The sequence below is a fragment of the Plectropomus leopardus genome, chromosome 12 (assembly GCF_026936395.1).
Source record: "Plectropomus leopardus strain MGB_pleo_1.0 chromosome 12, ASM2693639v1, whole genome shotgun sequence".
NCBI lineage: Eukaryota > Metazoa > Chordata > Actinopteri > Perciformes > Serranidae > Plectropomus > Plectropomus leopardus.
In genome coordinates this window covers 28,259,654-28,282,500 of record NC_142187.1, presented here as the reverse complement: position 1 = coordinate 28,282,500, position 22,847 = coordinate 28,259,654, and the positions used below count along the sequence as shown (strand labels likewise).

Below are 22,847 nucleotides of genomic sequence, written 5' to 3'. Positions count from 1 at the left end.
TGCAGAAAAAAATAACATGTCATAATTAATGGCATGGTCGCTATGTTTTTCCTCTTGTGCAGAAGTAATGAGGAGTATTGACTTAGCATTCACGATGCAGAGTTCATGCAGTGATTGATTTTTTCACCAAAATGTCAAAGCAAAAGAGAAAAGCTTTTGAGAGGATTCAGGTTTTCATGTCTGTCATCAGGTTGGTTTGGTATTCTTGTTGTCACTGACAGAGAAAAAAAAAACAATAAAAGAGCATAAAAAATCTCAGTATGTTTGAAATGCAGCAGTTACATCATCATCAGAATTTAGTTTCTGTTCAAGGCAAAAAATGAATGTAGCAGTTTATTGATTAAATAAACAATTGATTTTGTTCTTTTTTTCTTTTACTTTACATTATGATCTCAACCTTTGACAATACTCATCCTTAAAATATGAAGCATATTTACTTTATTTTCTCCAAAGCCAGCGACAGAGGATTTGGTTTGTGATTTAAAGGGAGAAATTCAACACAGTTCAACGTTGTTAAAACGAAACAGTAACATCCTGTCTTGCTCTGTTATTTATCGCAGGTACCTGAAGGCAGCACGATCAGCAGCGTGGGACACTCCGATACTGAGCTGTAAATTTGACACGTGCATCTTACTTGAAAAAATCTAGGAAACTGATTTCACTGAAAAAGGTAAGAAAATTTAACTATTAGTCCTATGTTGTGTTTGTTTTTATCCAGTTGTTAGGTTTCCTTAAAAATTAGTTGCGTTTATGTAATTCTGTGAAGTTGTTTCAAATTTAAATTGCAGTTAAATTGTTCTTTGTAAGTCTTAACAACAGATGTAAATCAAATCTGTAGCACAGAAATGACATTTACAAGATTACACTAAACACATAAGAATGTTATAATTTACCTTTGCTCAATACTCATTTTTACTGACTGGTGCTTGAACGCGTCACAGTGTAACTCAATGCAGCCTCTGTGAGCTGGCGGTCATGGCCACCAGCTGCTTCGAGGTAACAACAAGTTCTTCCCCTGCCGATTTTAACACAAATTAGTGTTTTTTTTTTCATTTTCTCCCCTGATGATGACTTTAATCCACTATAACTTTGGCGTTACACATCAAAGATCACATCGTAATTTGTTCAGACTTTGATGACTCACAAATTTTTTATTTTTTTTTTAGCGTACTCACTAGACGGCTGCCCATATTTCCTATCTCCGCCACTGACTCTGACTTTACTGAACAGCTGAAACATTGTCACGACTAAAAAAGATTTTGCATGTGGTGCAATTAGAATAAAGTTTTGATTTTTTGCCTTTTTTCAAGGATAAACAAAAGTAACTGACTGCAACCAGCAGAATACAGATGTATAGCAAAATGTTAACACTTACTGCTGTTTTCGCAAACCATGTGTGCACAATAAGTAGAGTTTGATGGAATTATTTGGAATTATTTATCTTGGGCAATCCAGCAACAGAGGGATTTTGTATGCTGTAAAACCCTCTGAGGCAAATTGTGATTTTTGAGATTGGCCTTTATAAATAAAACTGAATTGAAACTGAACCATATTCCACTCAGTCAGTTTCCTAGATTTTTTTAAAAAGTAAAATCAACTTATCAGATTTTACTGTGTACAGACTTGACCTCGTTATTTGTGAGTATTATTCTTTTCTCACTAATTTGTGGTAAATACCTTTATTTTCTGGTGTCAGTATCAGGAGGGGCAGCAGTCGGGACAGGCTGTGACTGAACAAACAAATAATCATGAACTGATATTAGCGCTGCGACTGACACAAAAACAAACGTTAGACTGCCTCCTCAATGATGATAATCTTTAGCAACTCTTTCTCAAAATGAAGATAAAAAATTGGGTCAGTCTTGTCTTACCTGTCCAAAAGGTGAACAAGCACCCTGCCTAAACCGGCAGTTGGGAGCTCGTCGTTTGGCTCTTTGTCCGCTGTTTTCGTGCACACTTACTCTTTCCATCTGTAACAGAATCAGGAGAAATGACAAATGTTTTATGTCTACAGCTCTAATTCGTACTTGTATTGAAAACTCTGTGCCATGGCCCTTAAACTGCAGATACAAACACACAAACAAACAAAATCATGTTTCACAGCCCTCTGTCTCTCTCACCAACATGTTTGACATTCAAACACAGACACAAATCAAAGAGTTTACAGCTCCTGCATTGATTTTCTTACCACATCTGGAGACAGCTGTTGCAGGTCGTCTCTCACCACAGCGGCTGCGTCAGTGGTCGTGGCGGCTGTGAGGAGACACAACAGGAGCAGCAGCACAGTTTTGTCCATGACTGATGAGGTTTGAAACACACAGATCTTTATACACTCACTGCTGACTGATCACTTCCATGTGGACAGTGAGGAGGGAATTCTTGGTGATGCACAACCTGAAACGATTTCACAAATCAAATTTCATCAGAACATTGTTTTCCTGAACTCTCTGCTGCCTTCTGTTGCAATCCTTCCTTTGACATCAGGAAATAAACTGTGTGCCAGCAGCTTCTTGGGGAAAAAAAATACGTTGATCCCCTGAGGGAAAATGTGTTCATATCACATCCAGAATATGATAAAAACCAGGATAACTCAAGACAGGGACACTTGCATGTGAAGGTGTACGTGATGTGTTGATGATGACAAGCGTTGCGAATGCTCGATACATTACTTGTAACTTTCCATTTAATTAACAGTGAAAGTTAAGCTTAGAAATTTTGTTCTTAATTAGAAAAGTCATACCTTTTAATAGTGACCCTATTTTGGGGGAAGATGCACATTTTAAAAGCAGTACTCTATAATATACATAGAGAATCTTGTAAGGTAATGATAACTGTATTATATGTTTTATTACTGAATATTGGGGAGTTACCATAATGATGATGGATGAATAATGGAAATACTGTGATACTATTTGGAAATATCATGTTAATTTGTGAGCGCCATGCTGATATTTGCACGGGCTATTTTGATTTAGAATATTAATTAAAATTAGTCTACACTAAAAACTACTAATACTACTACTGCTACTAATAATACTATTTTTATTTATAAAGCACCTTTAAAAACAGAGTTTACAAAGTTCTTTGGGATACATAGACGGTGATACAATGATGGAAAGCCAAACAGTCAATGACAACAATGATGGGATGTTTTGTTTTGTTTTGTTTTTTTATGTACAGAATATTGTGTGTTTTTAAAATAATTTTATATTGTTTCATTTACTACCACTTATACTGAAATTATTGAACTGTTTTTAAGATGCACTTTAAAAATGAGATCTCGATCCTAATGGGACTTACTGAACTGCGAACACTTCTGCAATGTCTGAGCCAAAAGTCTGCTTTCAGCTAAGTTTTGATTATATCACAGTGAATATATTTGATATTTTCATGATATTTAATTTTTTTTCAGTTAACCAGGAAATACTCCCATTCACACACTTTGCAGCCCTAGTGGTGATATAACGCAGAGTTGAAGTTAAGGAACATTGAATTAAAATAAAATAAATTAAAATAAATATAGTAAAGTCATTGAAAGTTTGTTTGGCACCAACCTGGCAAAACTTGAGTTTTCATTGGTGGAGGGAGTACTGATACCCAGTTTCAAAGTTAAGCTACCTGCTACACAATCTGAAAATAATCCATTGCAAGTAACATAAATCATGCATTTACATATTTTTTTTTTGCAGATTTTAGCCTTTATTTGATAAAGATACGGTGCAAAAGGTAAAGAGAGAGAGAGGGGACACCACACAGCAAAGGGCCGAGGGCGGATTTGAACCTACGGCCTCTGCAGCGAGGACGCAGCTCCTGCATATTGGGGTGCTCGTTCTACCAGGTGAGCCAAGCTTTTCTAGCATGTCTAGATGTATGATTACTGTCATATAACTGAACCTAAATGCACTTTTTTTTGATTGGATGTCTTTCAGCCAATCAGAGTGTTCCACATCATCTTAAGTGGACTGCAGTAGAGCCACGCCCCCTTTTTTAACAAGCATGGACAACCGTGGGGAAAAGAAGAAAAGGTAAGATACATTTTTATCTTTGAATTATATTGTTAAAGTACATAATTTGTGTTCAAAACATTCATCTGAAGAGTTCACAACCTCTTTGCAAAAACAATTATTTGTTCGAAATAATTTTGTTTTGTCAACTTTAACTAAACAAGTGAAAAATAATCCTCCAGAGAAAAGCTTCTTCTGCGTATTGATGTTTATCAGAAAGACGTTCTTTCATATAACAGCATGCACAGAGTGATAATGGTGATGGTGGAAGCTGAAGAGATGATGCACTCCATGTAGACTTTCATTTAAAAACAAATTTCTTTGCAACAAATCACACAAATGAACTACTGAAAAAAAATGAAGGCTGACTGGCTCCATCTCGTGGTCACATTATGCAGCACATGGAATAGCAGATCAGATTTAAAATGTATAAAATTTTAATTAGTGAACTTCTGGGGTGCTGGGAGTTCAGATTAGCTTAAGTTTGTGTTAATGAGCATATTTCCTGAAATGTCAAACAATTCCTTTAATATGACAATCTCCAAAAATCATAATCTGCTTCTTTTATCAAAAACATATATAGAAAGAACTCGTTGAGCAGAAGCACATTTCTCATATAGAGCTGATTACAGTGTCAAACAACAAATTACAACGTTGTGCACAATATCATGTCAATTAATGCACTTTTACTTGATGACAACAATTAAATAACAATTCAAGAAGAGTATTTCCTGTGATGAGATCTGTTCTTGGGTTGATTTGAGCACTCAGGTCACCCAGTTGGTAGTGAAATGGAAACATGGTGCCAGTATACTGGACCAGCATCCATCAAGACACTACTGGATCTACAGAGAGAGAAAGAGAGAGAGAGAGAGAGGGGCAAAGAACTATTAACTGATAAAACTACTGAAACACTGAAACTGCTGAAAATACTAGACCTGTGGAGGTTTATCGTGGTTGGTTTTCTTCGTGTAGCTAAACTGTCTCTACCTCACATGCATGGCACGACCTCTAAGTGTGACTTTTCTTTTTGTCATTAACAAAGAATAATGTGAAAATACAAGAATATTTTGTCCATTTTTAGCAATAATCACTCAAAAATCATCAGTTCAAAGTAGCGGTGGGTGATATATTGAATATACTAAATGCATCACAGCTTTTACAACTTTGAATGTATCATCCCAACTCGTCACATGATGCGGCTCTGTCAGCGACCTTCTGTGTCTGCTTTTGGCGTTTTAGGTATCCTTCTGCGTCAGCTGTTAACCGTCTGGGATGCAGTTAACGTGATGTCAACAAATGCACATGGAAGGATGACGTCATGGTCGGATGATGCAGCCAGTTACCAGGATGTCAACAAATGCACATGGTAGGATGACGCCGCTCACAACAGCACATGGCAACCAACAAAGACCGTCACGATGGCTAAGATTAGGCAACTTAGTAACGGACAATTAGGTTTAGGCAAAAGAGGCATATTGTACAGGAAGTGAACTCCGGACTCCCGCACGAACGTCTATTTGCTGTGGGACCCACCCCGTATCCTACGCGTACTTGTCCTTCTTGTATTAAGTTGTTACTGCCAGCATTATTACGTGATGCTATCCTTCAGCGTTTCATGTGCATGCAACGCTGTCCAGTAGCGTTGTGGTTGAACACAGAAGGTGGCTTTTGGCGTTGCATTCGTACGCCGAAAGCACTGACAGTGCGGACGCATTTAGTGCATTGCTATATCGCAAAAAATATCGCACATTTTGAAGCTATATCACCATATATTTCAAGCTAAGACATGCAAGAAAAAAACCTAAAATATACAACACAAAAAATGATTTTATCTATTTGTGTTGAAAGTCTATGTATACATGTAAATCACTCAAAATAATAATTTACAAAATCACTATTTTTCTCAGCTTGTCTCTGTAATAATATAAATAAGTTTTACCGGAAAGCCACATGCCCCAACTTTGTAAGAACATCCTGCAAAGGCCTTTCTCTTCCTTGATTTTTGTGTTTTTGCCCCTCCTTCCACCTACAGTAAAACAAAAAGAGTATTATTATAACACAATGCATTATTTAGCATTATTATGCATTATATATTTAGATCGACATTAGCACCAGCATAAGTACTGGCTATACTGGCTATTCTTCTTGGAGTACACACATAACTTCATATACACATACAACAAAATCACAGATAAACACAACAAACAAAACAGCTCATCTGGTCGGGTTGACGTTGAGTACGGAACAAAATCTATTTAAAAAAATGATGCCAAACACAAAATTATTATTCAATCCTAATTCCTAATAATTCAGCGCGGCCTCGACTTTGATCTTCACAGAAATAAATAATAATTCTTAATAAATATAAAAACTTTACTACCTAATCTTGAATACTATATTATTCATCCTGTGCGTTCACACATTTAATTCTAATTAAAGAGGATTTAAAAAAAAATCACTATTTTCCAGGGGGGATTTCTACTATCATCCAGTTATGTAAATAATTCCTACACCTAAACAATTATGGTCCCTAAAATATTTGGAGGTACTCTTTGGACAAAAATTTCAAATGATCCTTAATATTCCCTTGAAAATGATGCAATGGCAATGAATGATGTTCCATTATACACTTTAAATTTGTAGTCTTTGTCTGTGGCGGAGAAAGCATTTACATCCTTCACTGAAGTAAAAGTACTAATGACACTTTGTAAAAATACTCTGTTATAACTAAAAGCCTGCATTGTCACTTAAGTTAAAGTAAAGGAGATATATTTAAGTATTAAAAATAAAAGTACTCGTATTTGTGAAACTGGAACCATGAAATGTTTTTGTATGAAAAATAACAAAAGATTATCCAGAATAGTTTCAGGTTCAGCTGTCTCTGTATGTTTTTCTGTGACATGAGCAAAAAATCTTACTTTACAAAGTAACTATATAAAGTTTTTAAATAGTTGTAGTTAATATAGTGAATATAAAATACAGTGAGTTATACCTTTTTATAGGACATGTGCTTTCTTAATAATTAACCCTTTAAAACATGTACAGACATCACTTTGCTTGTACTGCCCTGAGGAGTATTTAAACCCTTTGAATTTAGTTAAGTGCCATGAGTTTATTACACTCAAATAAAGTAAGCACCTCAACATCTGTAATTTAAGTAAATCTATTTTTGTTTTATATCTCCCCACAAGAAAACGTGAATCAGTCAACCTTTAGAAAAGCTCGATGCATTCAGTGCCCAGCAGTGTGTTTTCTTACCGGCTCACTAACCTGTTTTTGAGGACGGTCTCTCAGATCGGCCTCATCAGTAGACACGAAGGATGTGATGAGCAGGAAAACCTGCAGGCACAACACGACCAGCAGCACGGTTTTGTCCATGACTGATGATCTGTTCTGTGTTCAGTGGGACTAAAGTGGACAAAGAGGACACAACAAACATGATGTAACATGATGCCAGCCATATTTCAGCGCTATCAGCAAGATGCAAGTCATTATCAGTGAGATGCTGGCTGATTGTGAGTGTTGATAATCAGCAATGAGCTAAAACGCTGACAGACAGTCAGGATTCGAAGAATGTTTAAGCCTTTAAGACCTGGATGGAAATCAGTTTTCTTTTCTTCAGTTTTCTTAAGTAGCAACTTTAAAAGATATGTCCCACGCATTGAAAAAAACAGCAACAACAAAAAAAAAAAACAAACAAACAAAATATATATATATATATATATATATATATATATATATATATATATATATATATGAAAAAAAAAATATATATATATTTTTTTTTTATTTTTTTTTTCAGGTAATTTTGTTGTAATGTTTTACTAATTTCTGTGCAAATGTGATGCAGTTAAGCTACCAAATTAGCATGTTAATTTTCTAAAATCACACCATCTGCTGGCCAACATGCCCGTCTTTAAGGGGGCTGCACGGGGCTGAGTTTAAGAGCGACAGTGATGATACTGCTATCACCCGAAAAAAGAAGACCCGAGTACCAACCATGTCATGTAGATTCTCAGTAAGGAAGTGAAATAACATTTCAAAAGGAAAAACAGCAAAGCCATTTCACAGGGGTCCTTTGACCTTTGACCTCCAAATATCTGAATGAAAATGATTCATTGGGTACCCATGAGTGCCCCCCATTTACAGACATGCCCACGTTATTATAGCTTTGCTGTCAGTTGATTCCTAATCAAGACGTCAAGAATTGCTTCTTTGTGTTAATATGGACTTCATAACTGTGTTGTAATGCAAAATAATGGAATTGAAAACTTAAAAATGTGATTAATGGCGATTAATTATAGAAATTCTGTGTTAATCGCAGTTTGAAAAATGAATTTGTTTAACAGCTCTAGTTCAAAGAAATAGAAACAACTAAGCGCAATTCTTTCTCTTCGTGTGGACTATGATGGGTGCAGTCAGACCTTTCTTCAGTGAGATAAAGGTGTGAGACTAATACAATAGGACAAAAATGAGGAAGCATCACAGAAATTGTGCAATATTTAGAAGTAAAATACATGATATATCAAACTGCTACCTCTCTGTCTAACACACCCAACCACACTGACTGTTTTGTCAACTCATTATGTTGTAATATGAGGCAGAAACTCCACCCAAAGATTAAAGATTTATCAAAAGATAGTGTTACCCAACTTTTACTTGATATTGCCAAATGCTGCCGCACCATTGTGCTATTAGAGTACAGTGGCACAAAGCTCAGGATTTTAACAGCTCTATACTACATGCTGTCAGGTTTATATTATGATATCATTTCCTTGTGTTTATGGTCAATTTTATGATCAGTGTCATGCGACTTTATTACTTTTAGCCTTATGATTTCAGGTTGTCCATCCTTTCGTCTTTCTGTCCGTCCAGCCGGCCCGTTGTTGTGAACGAGAAATCTGAAAAATGCCTCGAGGGAATTTCTTCAAATTTAGCACAAACGTTCACTTGGACTAAAGGATAAAGTGATTTAGTGGTCAAAGGTCAGGGGTTACTGTGATCTTGCAACTAGCTATTTTTTTGTAAACTCAATATCTCAAGAACACGTCGAGGGAATTTCTTAAAATTTGGCATAAACATCCACTTGGGCTCAGAAATGAACTGATTAGAATCTGGTGCTCGGCAGTTAAAGGTCAAGGTCAAGGTGACTCATTAATCATGTTTTTTGCTTTGTTATGCAATACATCTCATCAGTTATGTTCACAAAATATAAATTTCAGGAGGTTTTCCACATACTATTTTTAAGAGGTACTTCATTAATTAAGGATATTTTGAGACAGAATGACAAAAATGAATATATATATATATATATATATATAAGTAAGTAATGTGCTTTAAAGCATAGCTCTATTTATTGATTTGAGTGAATTATTTCTGAAAACTAAACAATGTTTTATTTTTGCTCACAGAACAGTCTGTTTACATTGGTTATTGTCATTTTCACTTTAAGACAATTTCTGCGTTAATATTCTTTGTTCATTGGACTGGACAGAAAAAAAAACACATAAAAAGGTATCCTAAAAAATGCTGCTAATGATTTATGAGTGCATTTAGATTAGAAATCCATCATTGTTCGTTTAGAAAATGACTGAGTTCTGAATGGGTATTTCAGGGTGTTTCAGATCTTTAAGTTAGGTGCTGATCTTGTGTTATGTAAAATTCAATACTGGTTCAATGCACATCTATATCTTCTGAGGTTATACTTTCAGTTTTGTTACTTTTAATTATTACTTGAATTTTTGGCCTTTGTTTTGGTTTTGTGTGGGCACAGGGCGGCCATGCCAAAGACAATGAGCTGCTTAAATTAAAATGTTAATCTTCAATCAGTTTGTAACTACTCAGAGACCAGCTGAGAAACAAGACACAGAGAATAACAAAACATTTGATTGTCTTTAATCTGAAACTCGTTTTATTTTGATAAGACTTTTGGTGGACAGCATAAGCGCAGCAGTGACTAATGTAACTGTTGACAGCAACAGCGTTTGAGCATGAACACCAGTTAACTCCACTTTAAGCAGTTCACTAACAGAGCCATTTGCTTTAACATAACGACAGCAGCGTGTATGTGATGCAGAAGTTACATGATCACCAGAATTCATTTCCACTGAAGTAGCTCAGCTCATGACATTCCTCTGTTCATACTTGGGATCATTCATGTCGCCGAAAATCTTTGGTCTGGAGACAGAGAGAGACAAATAAAAAGAGGTTACCCAAAATAGCTTCTCGATGCACGATAATATCGGCATGTCATCGGTATCAGCTGGTAATGTGATGATTTCTGCCAATATGACAAACCAATATTATTTATTTATTTATTTATTTATTTATTTATTTTTAGCCGGATGCTGCCCTTTGAGGTGTCCATTATCAGGAACCTTCGTCTCAGTCATTAACCCTTAAACATCCTGCTCAGCTGTTTGGTAGACCGCATTTTGAGTCATTATATCTGCTGTTGAATTCAATCTGAGCCATCTCTACCAATCAGTTTAGGTATGTTGTGCTAAAAACAATTATTTTGAATACAGTGAAATAATTTCAAATATGATTTGTTTTACTGTCTAAAGCCATGCTTTACCTAACACTTGAATATGGCCCTTTCACTCTTGTTAATACCACAAATTTTATGTTATTTCATTGTATATTTGATGAAAAATGTATGTCAGTATGTTTTTGGTTTTTTTTTTACCATTTCTAAGCTGTTTTCAAATGGTTAATATCTAGAATACATGCATAAAAATAATACCAGTACAGGTTATAAAACTAATTCCATGGTCACAAATTGATTCATGCTGGTATACTTACATATTACAGCATTATAACAGTAAATGACTCATAATTCTGATTTTTTTTTTCTGTTTTATTGTGAACGGCCTTCTCGTACATTTGGTAGGTTTTCCAAAACTATGGGGTATGTTTAAAAAAAGAAACTTTGTTGTGTTTTTTATATCCCCAAGGACATAAATAAGGCAAAGGAAAAAAATGCTGTGTTTCTTTCCTTTTTTTTCATTAAGCGGAATTAACCCTCGAAAGTCTTCAAAACAAAAACAAGGTTGTTTTTTTTTCTTGTGGACTTTCAAGGGTTATTTCCACATAATGGACATCTTGTCGGGCATTATCTCTTAGGTATTTCATGTCTTTTAATCAAGCATGTTGTGTAAAGCCGATGTGTGTTCACATGAGGAGTCGCTCACCTGCGGGGACGACGAGGGGGAGGAGTGATCAGAGGTGGCTGGATAGTTCGATCAGTAGTCATTGGATTGTGTGACTTGCTCAAATGAAGGCTGCTGAATAATTTTATAAGCAGATCAGTTCCACAAGTTAATTACAAATATCCCAGCATTCAGAGCTATTATTGATATAACATGCTCTGCCAACCAATAATGAGCAACTTAAAATATTGAAATCTGACACTTAAAGCAACTGTTTATTTAGACACAATCTGGAAGGTTTTATGTAAAATGGAAGTGGTCTTGCCATTGGAGCTCCTGGAAAACAAGCTCCTAGGACTTCGCCACACATGGCATGTCTTTTCTGTCTGTCTCCATTTTTTCTCTCCACCTGTAACAAATGAGAAACGTCAACTCCCAACGAATTTATGAAATCCAAATTTCAAATTCAAACAGAACAAAAGCTTTCAATCATGCTTTAGATTACAGCCTCCACAGTGTGAATATTGAGTACATATTGGATATCAATGAAATCCTGGGTACTTATACTGAGACGAATATGGAAATACAAGGAAGATTTTTAGGTATAATAAGTTGTGTTTAAGAGAGACTATATATATCACACAAAGTATTTTGCAACTAGTATTTAATAGCTATGGGCCACTGTAATATTTTTACTGCAAGCATAGATTGCAAAAAGAATAGATGTGGCTGCCGTAACGTCACTCATTGGTTTGTGGACTGCCATTTTTAAAAATAGTTCCTCACAGTTGTCATTAAAGGGGAAAATGGTAACACAGACTGCTTTTGAACCAGGTTGTAAACATTTTTTTCATTTCTGCTGTAAAGTTGGACATTTTGACAAAGAGGTCAGTGGAGATTTGCTCGCTTTTGAAGCCTCAAGTGGACACTGAATGAAATTTCGTTTTTTGCACATCCATGTTTGCTTAATTTTTCGGCAACAAAAATAGAAAAAAAAAAAAGACAAATAGTGGAAATATTGATTTTTTTTGTGGTTTCTTTTCTTCCTTTTTTTCTTTTTTAATGATATACTTATATAAAAAATACTTTGTAAAATAAAGTTCATAAATACACTGTAGAAGAAGAAGAAGAAGGTAGAAAACAGATTTATTGGTCATATTTTAAATCCAATTTTAAAAAATTAAATTACTTTTTTCCTTGATCATGCTACATCTTTTACAACACCATTTATTTACACATGTTAGGCTCAACCAGGGGAGGAATCAGACTGCAAATTTAAAGATTTAGCTATAAAAAATAATGCAGCTATGCTTTTAAAATGGTAGAAAATAAAATACAGAGGAAAAATATTGGGATGATCAATCCATCTGCTGATCAATACAAAGATCCTTTAAGAAAACAGCTTTTTTTTCTGTAAATGTTTTTGGCTCCTATTCGTCCAACCCTGCCACCTAGAAATTAGGCTATGTCTAAACCGTGTCTATCAGCATTAACGTTAGCAGGAATTCAGTGAATATTTGCAATTTTAAATCATGTTATTCAACAGCCCTAATTTAAAAACATTTTTTTGCAACAATAAATAGTTTGGCGGAAACTCAATGCAAGCCAGGTGGGGGTGCCTTTAAAAATAAGGGGGAAATGTTTCAGGAAATGTAATAATGTATCTGGAAAGTCACAAAAAATGTCAAATCTGAGCATAGCAGTTAAATGTTTTGCATGTTTAGCTGATATGGTTATGTTTAAGCTATGGTTTCATCTGGTTCAAAAAAAAAAATTATAGTCCTGGTTTGATACAGAAAAGGTCTACAGGGACCAGGACCCAGCAATTACATCTGTCAGCATGTTTGTCTTTCATTGGATATGTCTAAGAGATTCACACTGTAATTTGCAGGCTGTAATCTTGAAGCATTACCAATCTTTGTCTATTGCAGACTTCTCTCTGCAACATAACGTTTGATATTTAGACCTGACGGTGGATCTTCTTACCTGAACAGGAGGCATTTGATCATCTCCCTCCACGGGGGCTGCATCAGTAGCAGTGAAGTCTGCAATGAGCAGGAAAACCTGCACACACAACAGGACCAGCAGCACTCTTTTGTCCATGACTGATGAGCTGTAGTTTGATGCAGAAGCAAACACACAGGTCTTTATATACTCGCTGCCAACAAAACCACTTTCATGTGGAAAGAGGGAAAACAATTAAGAGGGTGTATACAGATGCAAGATCACCCATCCACACGCACCACATCAGTAATTCAGTACTGTTTGTTTAACCATAAGACTAAATTAACCTTAATCTTGACTTCTGAATTGTTTAATTGGTAAATCTGATCCCTGTCCCTGCTCTTCCTCCCTAGGACATTTCCTGATTATATCAATGAAAATATACCAGCAGGTTTACACAGAAATTACATAATAATCTAAACTTTGTGCTTGAGGTCACATAAACTTCATGGTGTTTTACAACCTTTCCACTGAGGTAATTTGAGGTCAAGTTTTAATTTTGTGGTGATTCAACTTGTCTTCTAAAATGTAGTCAACTCAAAAATGTAAGGATGCCTGGATACTAATTTTTTTTGTATTTGTGTGTTTGATAGTACTGGTTTAGTGAAAGGGGAGACAGAGAGAGGATGACATGCAGCAAAGGGCCAAGGGTAAAGTCAGACCTACAGCCACTGCAGCAGGGACGCGGCCTTCGCCTGCTCTACCAGGTGAGGCACAGGGTGCTTTTTAAAGTTAAAACAAATATTTTATGTACTTTTACAGTGTAAATATAAAGCTTATTTTAAAAAAAATGAATAAATAAAAAGAATGGGTATTAAAGGCCAAATAAAAAAGCCCTGATTGAATACTCTGTCATTCTGATGCTTGTACCTGAGTAAACTTTAGTGACATGCCACAATTGCTAAAATTAATACACATTCAGCAATTTTTTTTCCAACTGCAGACAATATTTTTTAAATGATGGCATTTATGAAAGATTCTGTACTCAATGCTATTTACTAACAATTATAATAAAATAAGATAACTATTTAGTCACATAATGAGGAAATTTGCATTATTACAGTAGCAAATGGATATTAAAGCAAGATATGTACAAGATAAAGCAAGCATTGTAACAAAAATACTATAAACAAGACGCAAAACTCAACAGTTTATATCTACACCAATCGCACATGGAAAAAGCCCATTGTGATGATAAAATTGCACAACTTGTAAGTCCATTTTGGTGTTACTGATATTGCTCTCATTATAATTAATCTGGAATGTGTGTGTTTCTTTCTTTCTCTTTTTTTTTTTTTTACTGTTTTTAAGGGAAATAATGTGCCAAAGTGCATAAAAAGCAATAAAAAGAGCTTACTCATCAAAAATAAAATAAAAATCCCAGGAAGGATCCCCCTGGATTACCCTTCTAACATCCCAGCTCAGCCCCAAATCCTCCAATCCTAGAAACACCCCTGGCTGATAAAGATACAGGTATCCAAGGTACAGTCTATTCAACTATTGTATTTGCATTCCTGACATCCCTCCTGTCATTTCAGGCTGTAATTCTCCACCTGTCCACTAGTTGCCCTCAGCGCCTCTGTCAGTCACCTGCTGGCTTTACCTGCTCCTGATTATCCAATCAGACTCATCTTCCTGCGCACACCGCGAGCTCTGCTCCGTCCATCCTGTTTCTCAAAAAAATCAACAATGTTATCATCTACTGCGCTGCTCTGCGCCTGAATCTGTTACAAACACTTGTTTCTGAAAGTTATTAAGTTATAAAGTATGGAAGTTACTGTGATACAGTGACAAAGATAGTGTTACCCAACTTTTACTTGATATTGCCAAATGCTGCCGCACCTTTGTGCTATTAGAGTACAGTGGCACAAAGCTCAGGATTTTAACAGCTCTATACTACATGCTGTCAGGTTTATATTATGATATCATTTCCTTGTGTTTATGGTCAATTTTATGATCAGTGTCATGTGACTTTATTACTTTTAGCCTTATGATTTCAGGTTGTCCATCCTTTCGTCTTTCTGTCCGTCCAGCCGGCCCGTTGTTGTGAACGAGAAATCTGAAAAATGCCTCGAGGGAATTTCTTCAAATTTAGCACAAACGTTCACTTGGACTAAAGGATAAAGTGATGTAGTGGTCAAAGGTCAGGGGTTACTGTGATCTTGCAACTAGCTATTTTTTTGTAAACTCAATATCTCAAGAACACGTCGAGGGAATTTCTTAAAATTTGGCATAAACATCCACTTGGGCTCAGAAATGAACTGATTAGAATCTGGTGCTCGGCAGTCAAAGGTCAAGGTCAAGGTGACTCATTAATCATGTTTTTTGCTTTGTTATGCAATACATCTCATCAGTTATGTTCACAAAATATAAATTTCAGGAGGTTTTCCACATACTACTTTTAAGAGGTACTTCATTAATTAAGGATATTTTGAGACAGAATGACAAAAATGAATATATATATATATATATAAGTAAGTAATGTGCTTTAAAGCATAGCTCTATTTATTGATTTGAGTGAATTATTTCTGAAAACTAAACAATGTTTTATTTTTGCTCACAGAACAGTCTGTTTACATTGGTTATTGTCATTTTCACTTTAAGACAATTTCTGCGTTAATATTCTTTGTTCATTGGACTGGACAGAAAAAAAACCACATAAAAAGGTATCCTAAAAAATGCTGCTAATGATTTATGAGTGCATTTAGATTAGAAATCCATCATTGTTCGTTTGGAAAATAACTGAGTTCTGAATGGGTATTTCAGGGTTTCAGATCTTTAAGTTAGGTGCTGATCTTGTGTTATGTAAAATTCAATACTGGTTCAATGCACATCTATATCTTCTGAGGTTATACTTTCAGTTTTGTTACTTTTAATTATTACTTGAATTTTTGGCCTTTGTTTTGGTTTTGTGTGGGCACAGGGCGGCCATGCCAAAGACAATGAGCTGCTTAAATTAAAATGTTAATCTTCAATCAGTTTGTAACTACTCAGAGACCAGCTGAGAAACAAGACACAGAGAATAACAAAACATTTGATTGTCTTTAATCTGAAACTCGTTTTATTTTGATAAGACTTTTGGTGGACAGCATAAGCGCAGCAGTGACTAATGTAACTGTTGACAGCAACAGCGTTTGAGCATGAACACCAGTTAACTCCACTTTAAGCAGTTCACTAACAGAGCCATTTGCTTTAACATAACGACAGCAGCGTGTATGTGATGCAGAAGTTACATGATCACCAGAATTCATTTCCACTGAAGTAGCTCAGCTCATGACATTCCTCTGTTCATACTTGGGATCATTCATGTCGCCGAAAATCTTTGGTCTGGAGACAGAGAGAGACAAATAAAAAGAGGTTACCCAAAATAGCTTCTCGATGCACGATAATATCGGCATGTCATCGGTATCAGCTGGTAATGTGATGATTTCTGCCAATATGACAAACCAATATTATTTATTTATTTATTTATTTATTTATTTATTTTTAGCCGGATGCTGCCCTTTGAGGTGTCCATTATCAGGAACCTTCGTCTCAGTCATTAACCCTTAAACATCCTGCTCAGCTGTTTGGTAGACCGCATTTTGAGTCATTATATCTGCTGTTGAATTCAATCTGAGCCATCTCTACCAATCAGTTTAGGTATGTTGTGCTAAAAACAATTATTTTGAATACAGTGAAATAATTTCAAATATGATTTGTTTTACTGTCTAAAGCCATGCTTTACCTAACACTTGAATATGGCCCTTTCACTCTTGTTAATACCACAAATTTTATGTTATTTCATTGTATATTTGATGAAAAATGTATGTCAGTATGTTTTTGTTTTTTTTTTACCATTTCTAAGCTGTTTTCAAATGGTTAATATCTAGAATACATGCATAAAAATAATACCAGTACAGGTTATAAAACTAATTCCATGGTCACAAATTAATTCATGCTGGTATACTTACATATTACAGCATTATAACAGTAAATGACTCATAATTCTGATTTTTTTTTTCTGTGTTATTGTGAACGGCCTTCTCGTACATTTGGTAGGTTTTCCAAAACTATGGGGTATGTTTAAAAAAAGAAACTTTGTTGTGTTTTTTATATCCCCAAGGACATAAATAAGGCAAAGGAAAAAAATGCTGTGTTTCTTTCCTTTTTTTTCATTAAGCGGAATTAACCCTCGAAAGTCTTCAAAACAAAAACAAGGTTGTTTTTTTTTCTTGTGGACTTTCAAGGGTTATTTCCACATAATGGACATCTTGTCGGGCATTATCTCTTAGGTATTTCATGTCTTTTAATCAAGCATGTTGTGTAAAGCCGATGTGTGTTCACATGAGGAGTCGCTCACCTGCGGGGACGACGAGGGGAAGGAGTGGTCAGAGGTGACTTCACAGTTTGATCAGTAGTCATTGGATTGTGTGGCTGCTGTAACGAAGGCTTCTGAATAATTTTATAAGCAGATCAGTTCCACAAGTTAATTACAAATATCCCAGCATTCAGAGCTATTGTTGATACAACATGCTCTGCCAACCAATAATGAGCAAATTAAAATATTGAAATCTGACACTTAAAGCAACTGTTTATTTAGACACAATCTGGAAGGTTTTATGTAAAATGGAAGTGGTCTTGCCATTGCAGCTACTGGAGAACAAGCTCCTAGGACTTCGCCACACATGGCATGTCTTTTCTGTCTGTCTCCATTTTTTCTCTCCACCTGTAACAAATGAGAAACGTCAACTCCCAACGAATTTATGAAATCCAAATTTCAAATTCAAACAGAACAAAAGCTTTCAATCACGCTTTAGATTACAGCCTCCACAGTGTGAATATTGAGTACATATTGGATATCAATGAAATCCTGGGTACTTATACTGAGACGAATATGGAAATACAAGGAAGATTTTTAGGTATAATAAGTTGTGTTTAAGAGAGACTATATATATCACACAAAGTATTTTGCAACTAGTATTTAATAGCTATGGGCCACTGTAATATTTTTACTGCAAGCATAGATTGCAAAAAGAATAGATGTGGCTGCCGTAACGTCACTCATTGGTTTGTGGACTGCCATTTTTAAAAATAGTTCCTCACAGTTGTCATTAAAGGGGAAAATGGTAACACAGACTGCTTTTGAACCAGGTTGTAAACATTTTTTTCATTTCTGCTGTAAAGTTGGACATTTTGACAAAGAGGTCAGTGGAGATTTGCTCGCTTTTGAAGCCTCAAGTGGACACTGAATGAAATTTCGTTTTTTGCACATCCATGTTTGCTTAATTTTTCGGCAACAAAAATAGAAAAAAAAAAAAGACAAATAGTGGAAATATTGATTTTTTTTTGTGGTTTCTTTTCTTCCTTTTTTTCTTTTTTAATGATATACTTATATAAAAAATACTTTGTAAAATAAAGTTCATAAATACACTGTAGAAGAAGAAGAAGAAGGTAGAAAACAGATTTATTGGTCATTTTTTAAATCCAATTTTAAAAAATTAAATTACTTTTTTCCTTGATCATGCTACATCTTTTACAACACCATTTATTTACACATGTTAGGCTCAACCAGGAGGAATCAGACTGCAAATTTAAAGATTTAGCTATAAAAAATAATGCAGCTATGCTTTTAAAATGGTAGAAAATAAAATACAGAGGAAAAATATTGGGATGATCAATCCATCTGCTGATCAATACAAAGATCCTTTAAGAAAACAGCTTTTTTTTCTGTAAATGTTTTTGGCTCCTATTCGTCCAACCCTGCCACCTAGAAATTAGGCTATGTCTAAACCGTGTCTATCAGCATTAACGTTAGCAGGAATTCAGTGAATATTTGCAATTTTAAATCATGTTATTCAACAGCCCTAATTTAAAAACATTTTTTTGCAACAATAAATAGTTTGGCGGAAACTCAATGCAAGCCAGGTGGGGATGCCTTTAAAAATAAGGGGGAAATGTTTCAGGAAATGTAATAATGTATCTGGAAAGTCACAAAAAATGTCAAATCTGAGCATAGCAGTTAAATGTTTTGCATGTTTAGCTGATATGGTTATGTTTAAGCTATGGTTTCATCTGGTTCAAAGAAAAAATTATAGTCCTGGTTTGATACAGAAAAGGTCTACAGGGACCAGGACCCAGCAATTACATCTGTCAGCATGTTTGTCTTTCATTGGATATGTCTAAGAGATTCACACTGTAATTTGCAGGCTGTAATCTTGAAGCATTACCAATCTTTGTCTATTGCAGACTTCTCTCTGCAACATAACGTTTGATATTTAGACCTGACGGTGGATCTTCTTACCTGAACAGGAGGCATTTGATCATCTCCCTCCACGGGGGCTGCATCAGTAGCAGTGAAGTCTGCAATGAGCAGGAAAACCTGCACACACAACAGGACCAGCAGCACTCTTTTGTCCATGACTGATGAGCTGTAGTTTGATGCAGAAGCAAACACACAGGTCTTTATATACTCGCTGCCAACAAAACCACTTTCATGTGGAAAGAGGGAAAACAATTAAGAGGGTGTATACAGATGCAAGATCACCCATCCACACGCACCACATCTGTAATTCAGTACTGTTTGTTTAACCATAAGACTAAATTAACCTTAATCTTGACTTCTGAATTGTTTAATTGGTAAATCTGATCCCTGTCCCTGCTCTTCCTCCCTAGGACATTTCCTGATTATATCAATGAAAATATACCAGCAGGTTTACACAGAAATTACATAATAATCTAAACTTTGTGCTTGAGGTCACATAAACTTCATGGTGTTTTACAACCTTTCCACTGAGGTAATTTGAGGTCAAGTTTTAATTTTGTGGTGATTCAACTTGTCTTCTAAAATGTAGTCAACTCAAAAATGTAAGGATGCCTGGATACTAATTTTTTTTGTATTTGTGTGTTTGATAGTACTGGTTTAGTGAAAGGGGAGACAGAGAGAGGATGACATGCAGCAAAGGGCCAAGGGTAAAGTCAGACCTACAGCCACTGCAGCAGGGACGCGGCCTTCGCCTGCTCTACCAGGTGAGGCACAGGGTGCTTTTTAAAGTTAAAACAAATATTTTATGTACTTTTACAGTGTAAATATAAAGCTTATTTTAAAAAAAATGAATAAATAAAAAGAATGGGTATTAAAGGCCAAATAAAAAAGCCCTGATTGAATACTCTGTCATTCTGATGCTTGTACCTGAGTAAACTTTAGTGACATGCCACAATTGCTAAAATTAATACACATTCAGCAATTTTTTTTCCAACTGCAGACAATATTTTTTAAATGATGGCATTTATGAAAGATTCTGTACTCAATGCTATTTACTAACAATTATAATAAAATAAGAGAACTATTTAGTCACATAATGAGGAAATTTGCATTATTACAGTAGCAAATGGATATTAAAGCAAGATATGTACAAGATAAAGCAAGCATTGTAACCAAATTACTATAAACAAGACGCAAAACTCAACAGTTTATATCTACACCAATCGCACATGGAAAAAGCCCATTGTGATGATAAAATTGCACAACTTGTAAGTCCATTTCGGTGTTACTGATATTGCTCTCATTATAATAATCTGGAATGTGTGTGTTTCTTTCTATCTTTCTTTTTTCTTTTTTTTTTTTTTTTTTTTTTTTTACTGTTTTTAAGGGAAATAATGTGCCAAAGTGCATAAAAAGCGATAAAAAGAGCTTACTCATCAAAAATAAAATAAAAATCCCAGGAAGGATCCCCCTGGATTACCCTTCTAACATCCCAGCTCAGCCCCAAATCCTCCAATCCTAGAAACACCCCTGGCTGATAAAGATACAGGTATCCAAGGTACAGTCTATTCAACTATTGTATTTGCATTCCTGACATCCCTCCTGTCATTTCAGGCTGTAATTCTCCACCTGTCCACTAGTTGCCCTCAGCGCCTCTGTCAGTCACCTGCTGGCTTTACCTGCTCCTGATTATCCAATCAGACTCATCTTCCTGCGCACACCGCGAGCTCTGCTCCGTCCATCCTGTTTCTCAAAAAAATCAACCATGTTATCATCTACTGCGCTGCTCTGCGCCTGAATCTGTTACAAACACTTGTTTCTGAAAGTTATTAAGTTATAAAGTATGGAAGTTACTGTGATACAGTGACATTGGTCAAATTACAGCGCACGAAAACAAATGTGTCCATGAAATGCAGCGTGTGTTTTCGGTCTGAAAACTCTTTTTTCCTCTCACTTGTTGACACAAACTTTCATCACATCCATGTCGCCTAATTCTTTGTTCCAGCTGAAAAACACTGGAAGTAGACCTCCCGGATCAGGCTTTATCCTGAGTTTCCCTCAGAAACCGGGACAGGCTGCACTGAACAGACCCGCAGCTGGGAAACCTTTCTTTAACCCTCTTTACACATTTTTTATTCACATGCTTCATCTTTATAGACTAGTTTTGTTTTTAGCGACAGTTCACACGAGGAGTAAACGGACTGAAGACGTGTTTTCCGTCACCGGTGGCCAGTTTCACCCGAGAGGACAACAGAGTCTAAGATCGGTGAGTTTTCATACTTTTTGACTTTTTAAGGACAAGGTGTACAATAAAACGCGCAAACCTCTTTTTAACATATGAAGTTAAACTGTTTATTGTAAGCAGCCTGTTAAAAAATCATTATTATCTGTAGAATATTTGCTTATAAAAAAAAGTCTGCGATAACTCACTGGAAATGTCGCCTTTAATTCTCGCATTTATTCTACTTCGGATTGTTTAATATTTATTTAACATCACAGTAACGAAGTTCACAAGATAAGTATAAGAAACATAGAAACCATAATTGATATTAAGAGACTGTTTGTTAAATATAAGAGGGAAGGGGGTGGGTCAAAAACGGGGGAAGGGCGAGGCATGTCAAATATTTTTTTTTTTTGTTTTAATTTTGGCTCAGGGGAGCAGCATACAAATTTAAACTGTTGTGTTTTGTATTCACTTGACTTGTTATCTTTGAAAATAGCTGAAATTACACAATTATCATAGCCTGAAACTATAAAAACAGAAATGGTCAGACTTTTCACAGTTCCAACAGTCCTTTAATACATGTCGTATGAACACTTACATCAGAAAAAAAAAAATATATATATAACAAAATTTTAACTTAAAATAGTGATATTTTATCAAAATCACTTTATGTCTTATTTAGACTTTGGGCAAAAATAAATTGTTGCATGAATTAACCAGCATGCATGATAACAGTAAAAAAATGAGGCTTTTTTCAGCTCCAGGATTTCATCTTTAAGTTTTAACTTTCAAATATAAATGAGTTTAAAATCTAACAACTAAGTTATGCTGAATGGATGCTCATACATTTCCCCAATTAACCCAGAAAGGCAGGGTAAATATATGTAGCTTCTGGGGAGGGGAAAAATAAAATAAAATAAAAAATGAACAAAAAAAGTAAATAAGTTACAGCCCAGCACCCCCCTTCCTCTGATTAATAAGGAACAGTCCCTAAGATAAACAGTTTTGCCTCACTGGCGTCTGTTGGCAGATGAATATTAAACAGCTCTCCTCTCTAGCTGAGCTCCACATCCACAGTTATTCACTGCAGACACCCTGATCTGCCGTCATGTTGGCTTCAATCATAAAAAACCTGGCCTCATATTTCTGTCTGACAGAGAGAGATTTCCTCCTCAGGAATGCTAATGCAGAAAACCCAAATCCTGCTCGGTGTTAAT

General features: G+C 35.5%; 2 protein-coding genes and 2 long non-coding RNA genes across 9 annotated transcripts in view; 2 read left to right on the top strand and 2 right to left on the bottom strand.

The window, feature by feature from the left end:
• LOC121951989 (uncharacterized) overlaps positions 1-7,442 on the bottom strand; it is an 8,009-nt gene extending 567 nt beyond the window's left edge. The window contains exons 1-5 of the long non-coding RNA XR_006106413.2: positions 7,330-7,442; positions 2,189-2,255; positions 1,872-1,970; positions 1,678-1,730; positions 1-214 (exon numbers count right to left, since the gene is read on the bottom strand). The exon at positions 1-214 is cut by the window's left edge and continues 567 nt beyond it. This is a non-coding gene — a long non-coding RNA (uncharacterized LOC121951989). The remainder of the gene's footprint in view (positions 215-1,677; positions 1,731-1,871; positions 1,971-2,188; positions 2,256-7,329) is intronic.
• LOC148188120 (uncharacterized) lies at positions 223-5,399 on the top strand. The gene is made up of 4 exons (XR_015778198.1): positions 223-670; positions 3,690-3,838; positions 3,930-4,025; positions 5,247-5,399. It is a non-coding gene; the product is annotated as an uncharacterized LOC148188120 (long non-coding RNA).
• A 2,438-nt stretch (positions 7,443-9,880) lies between the features above and the next one.
• LOC121938533 (uncharacterized) lies at positions 9,881-21,851 on the bottom strand. 4 transcript variants are annotated; one of them, XR_015778197.1, is made up of 5 exons: positions 21,837-21,851; positions 19,446-21,149; positions 17,787-17,870; positions 11,201-11,293; positions 9,881-10,184 (listed from the first exon to the last, which is right to left on the bottom strand). XR_015778197.1 is itself a non-coding variant. In XM_088085714.1 (4 exons), the coding sequence occupies exons 1-4, from the start codon at positions 19,560-19,562 to the stop codon at positions 16,429-16,431; spliced, it is 351 nt and encodes a 116-aa protein (XP_087941840.1). In that variant the 5' UTR covers positions 19,563-19,603; the 3' UTR covers positions 16,186-16,428. The 4 variants fall into 4 exon arrangements, 1 of the variants encoding a protein (XP_087941840.1); XR_015778195.1 differs by lacking the exons at positions 17,787-17,870; positions 19,446-21,149; positions 21,837-21,851 and adding exons at positions 11,484-11,567; positions 13,145-13,302; XR_015778196.1 differs by lacking the exons at positions 17,787-17,870; positions 19,446-21,149; positions 21,837-21,851 and adding exons at positions 11,484-11,567; positions 13,145-13,302 and having other exon boundaries at positions 11,201-11,290.
• Positions 21,142-22,847, top strand: part of myripa (myosin VIIA and Rab interacting protein a) — a 69,616-nt gene continuing 67,910 nt past the window's right edge. For all 3 annotated transcript variants that reach the window (XM_042498008.2, XM_042498009.2, XM_042498006.2), the window contains exon 1: positions 21,142-21,672. The gene's annotated coding sequence lies outside the window, so the exon portion shown is untranslated. The remainder of the gene's footprint in view (positions 21,673-22,847) is intronic.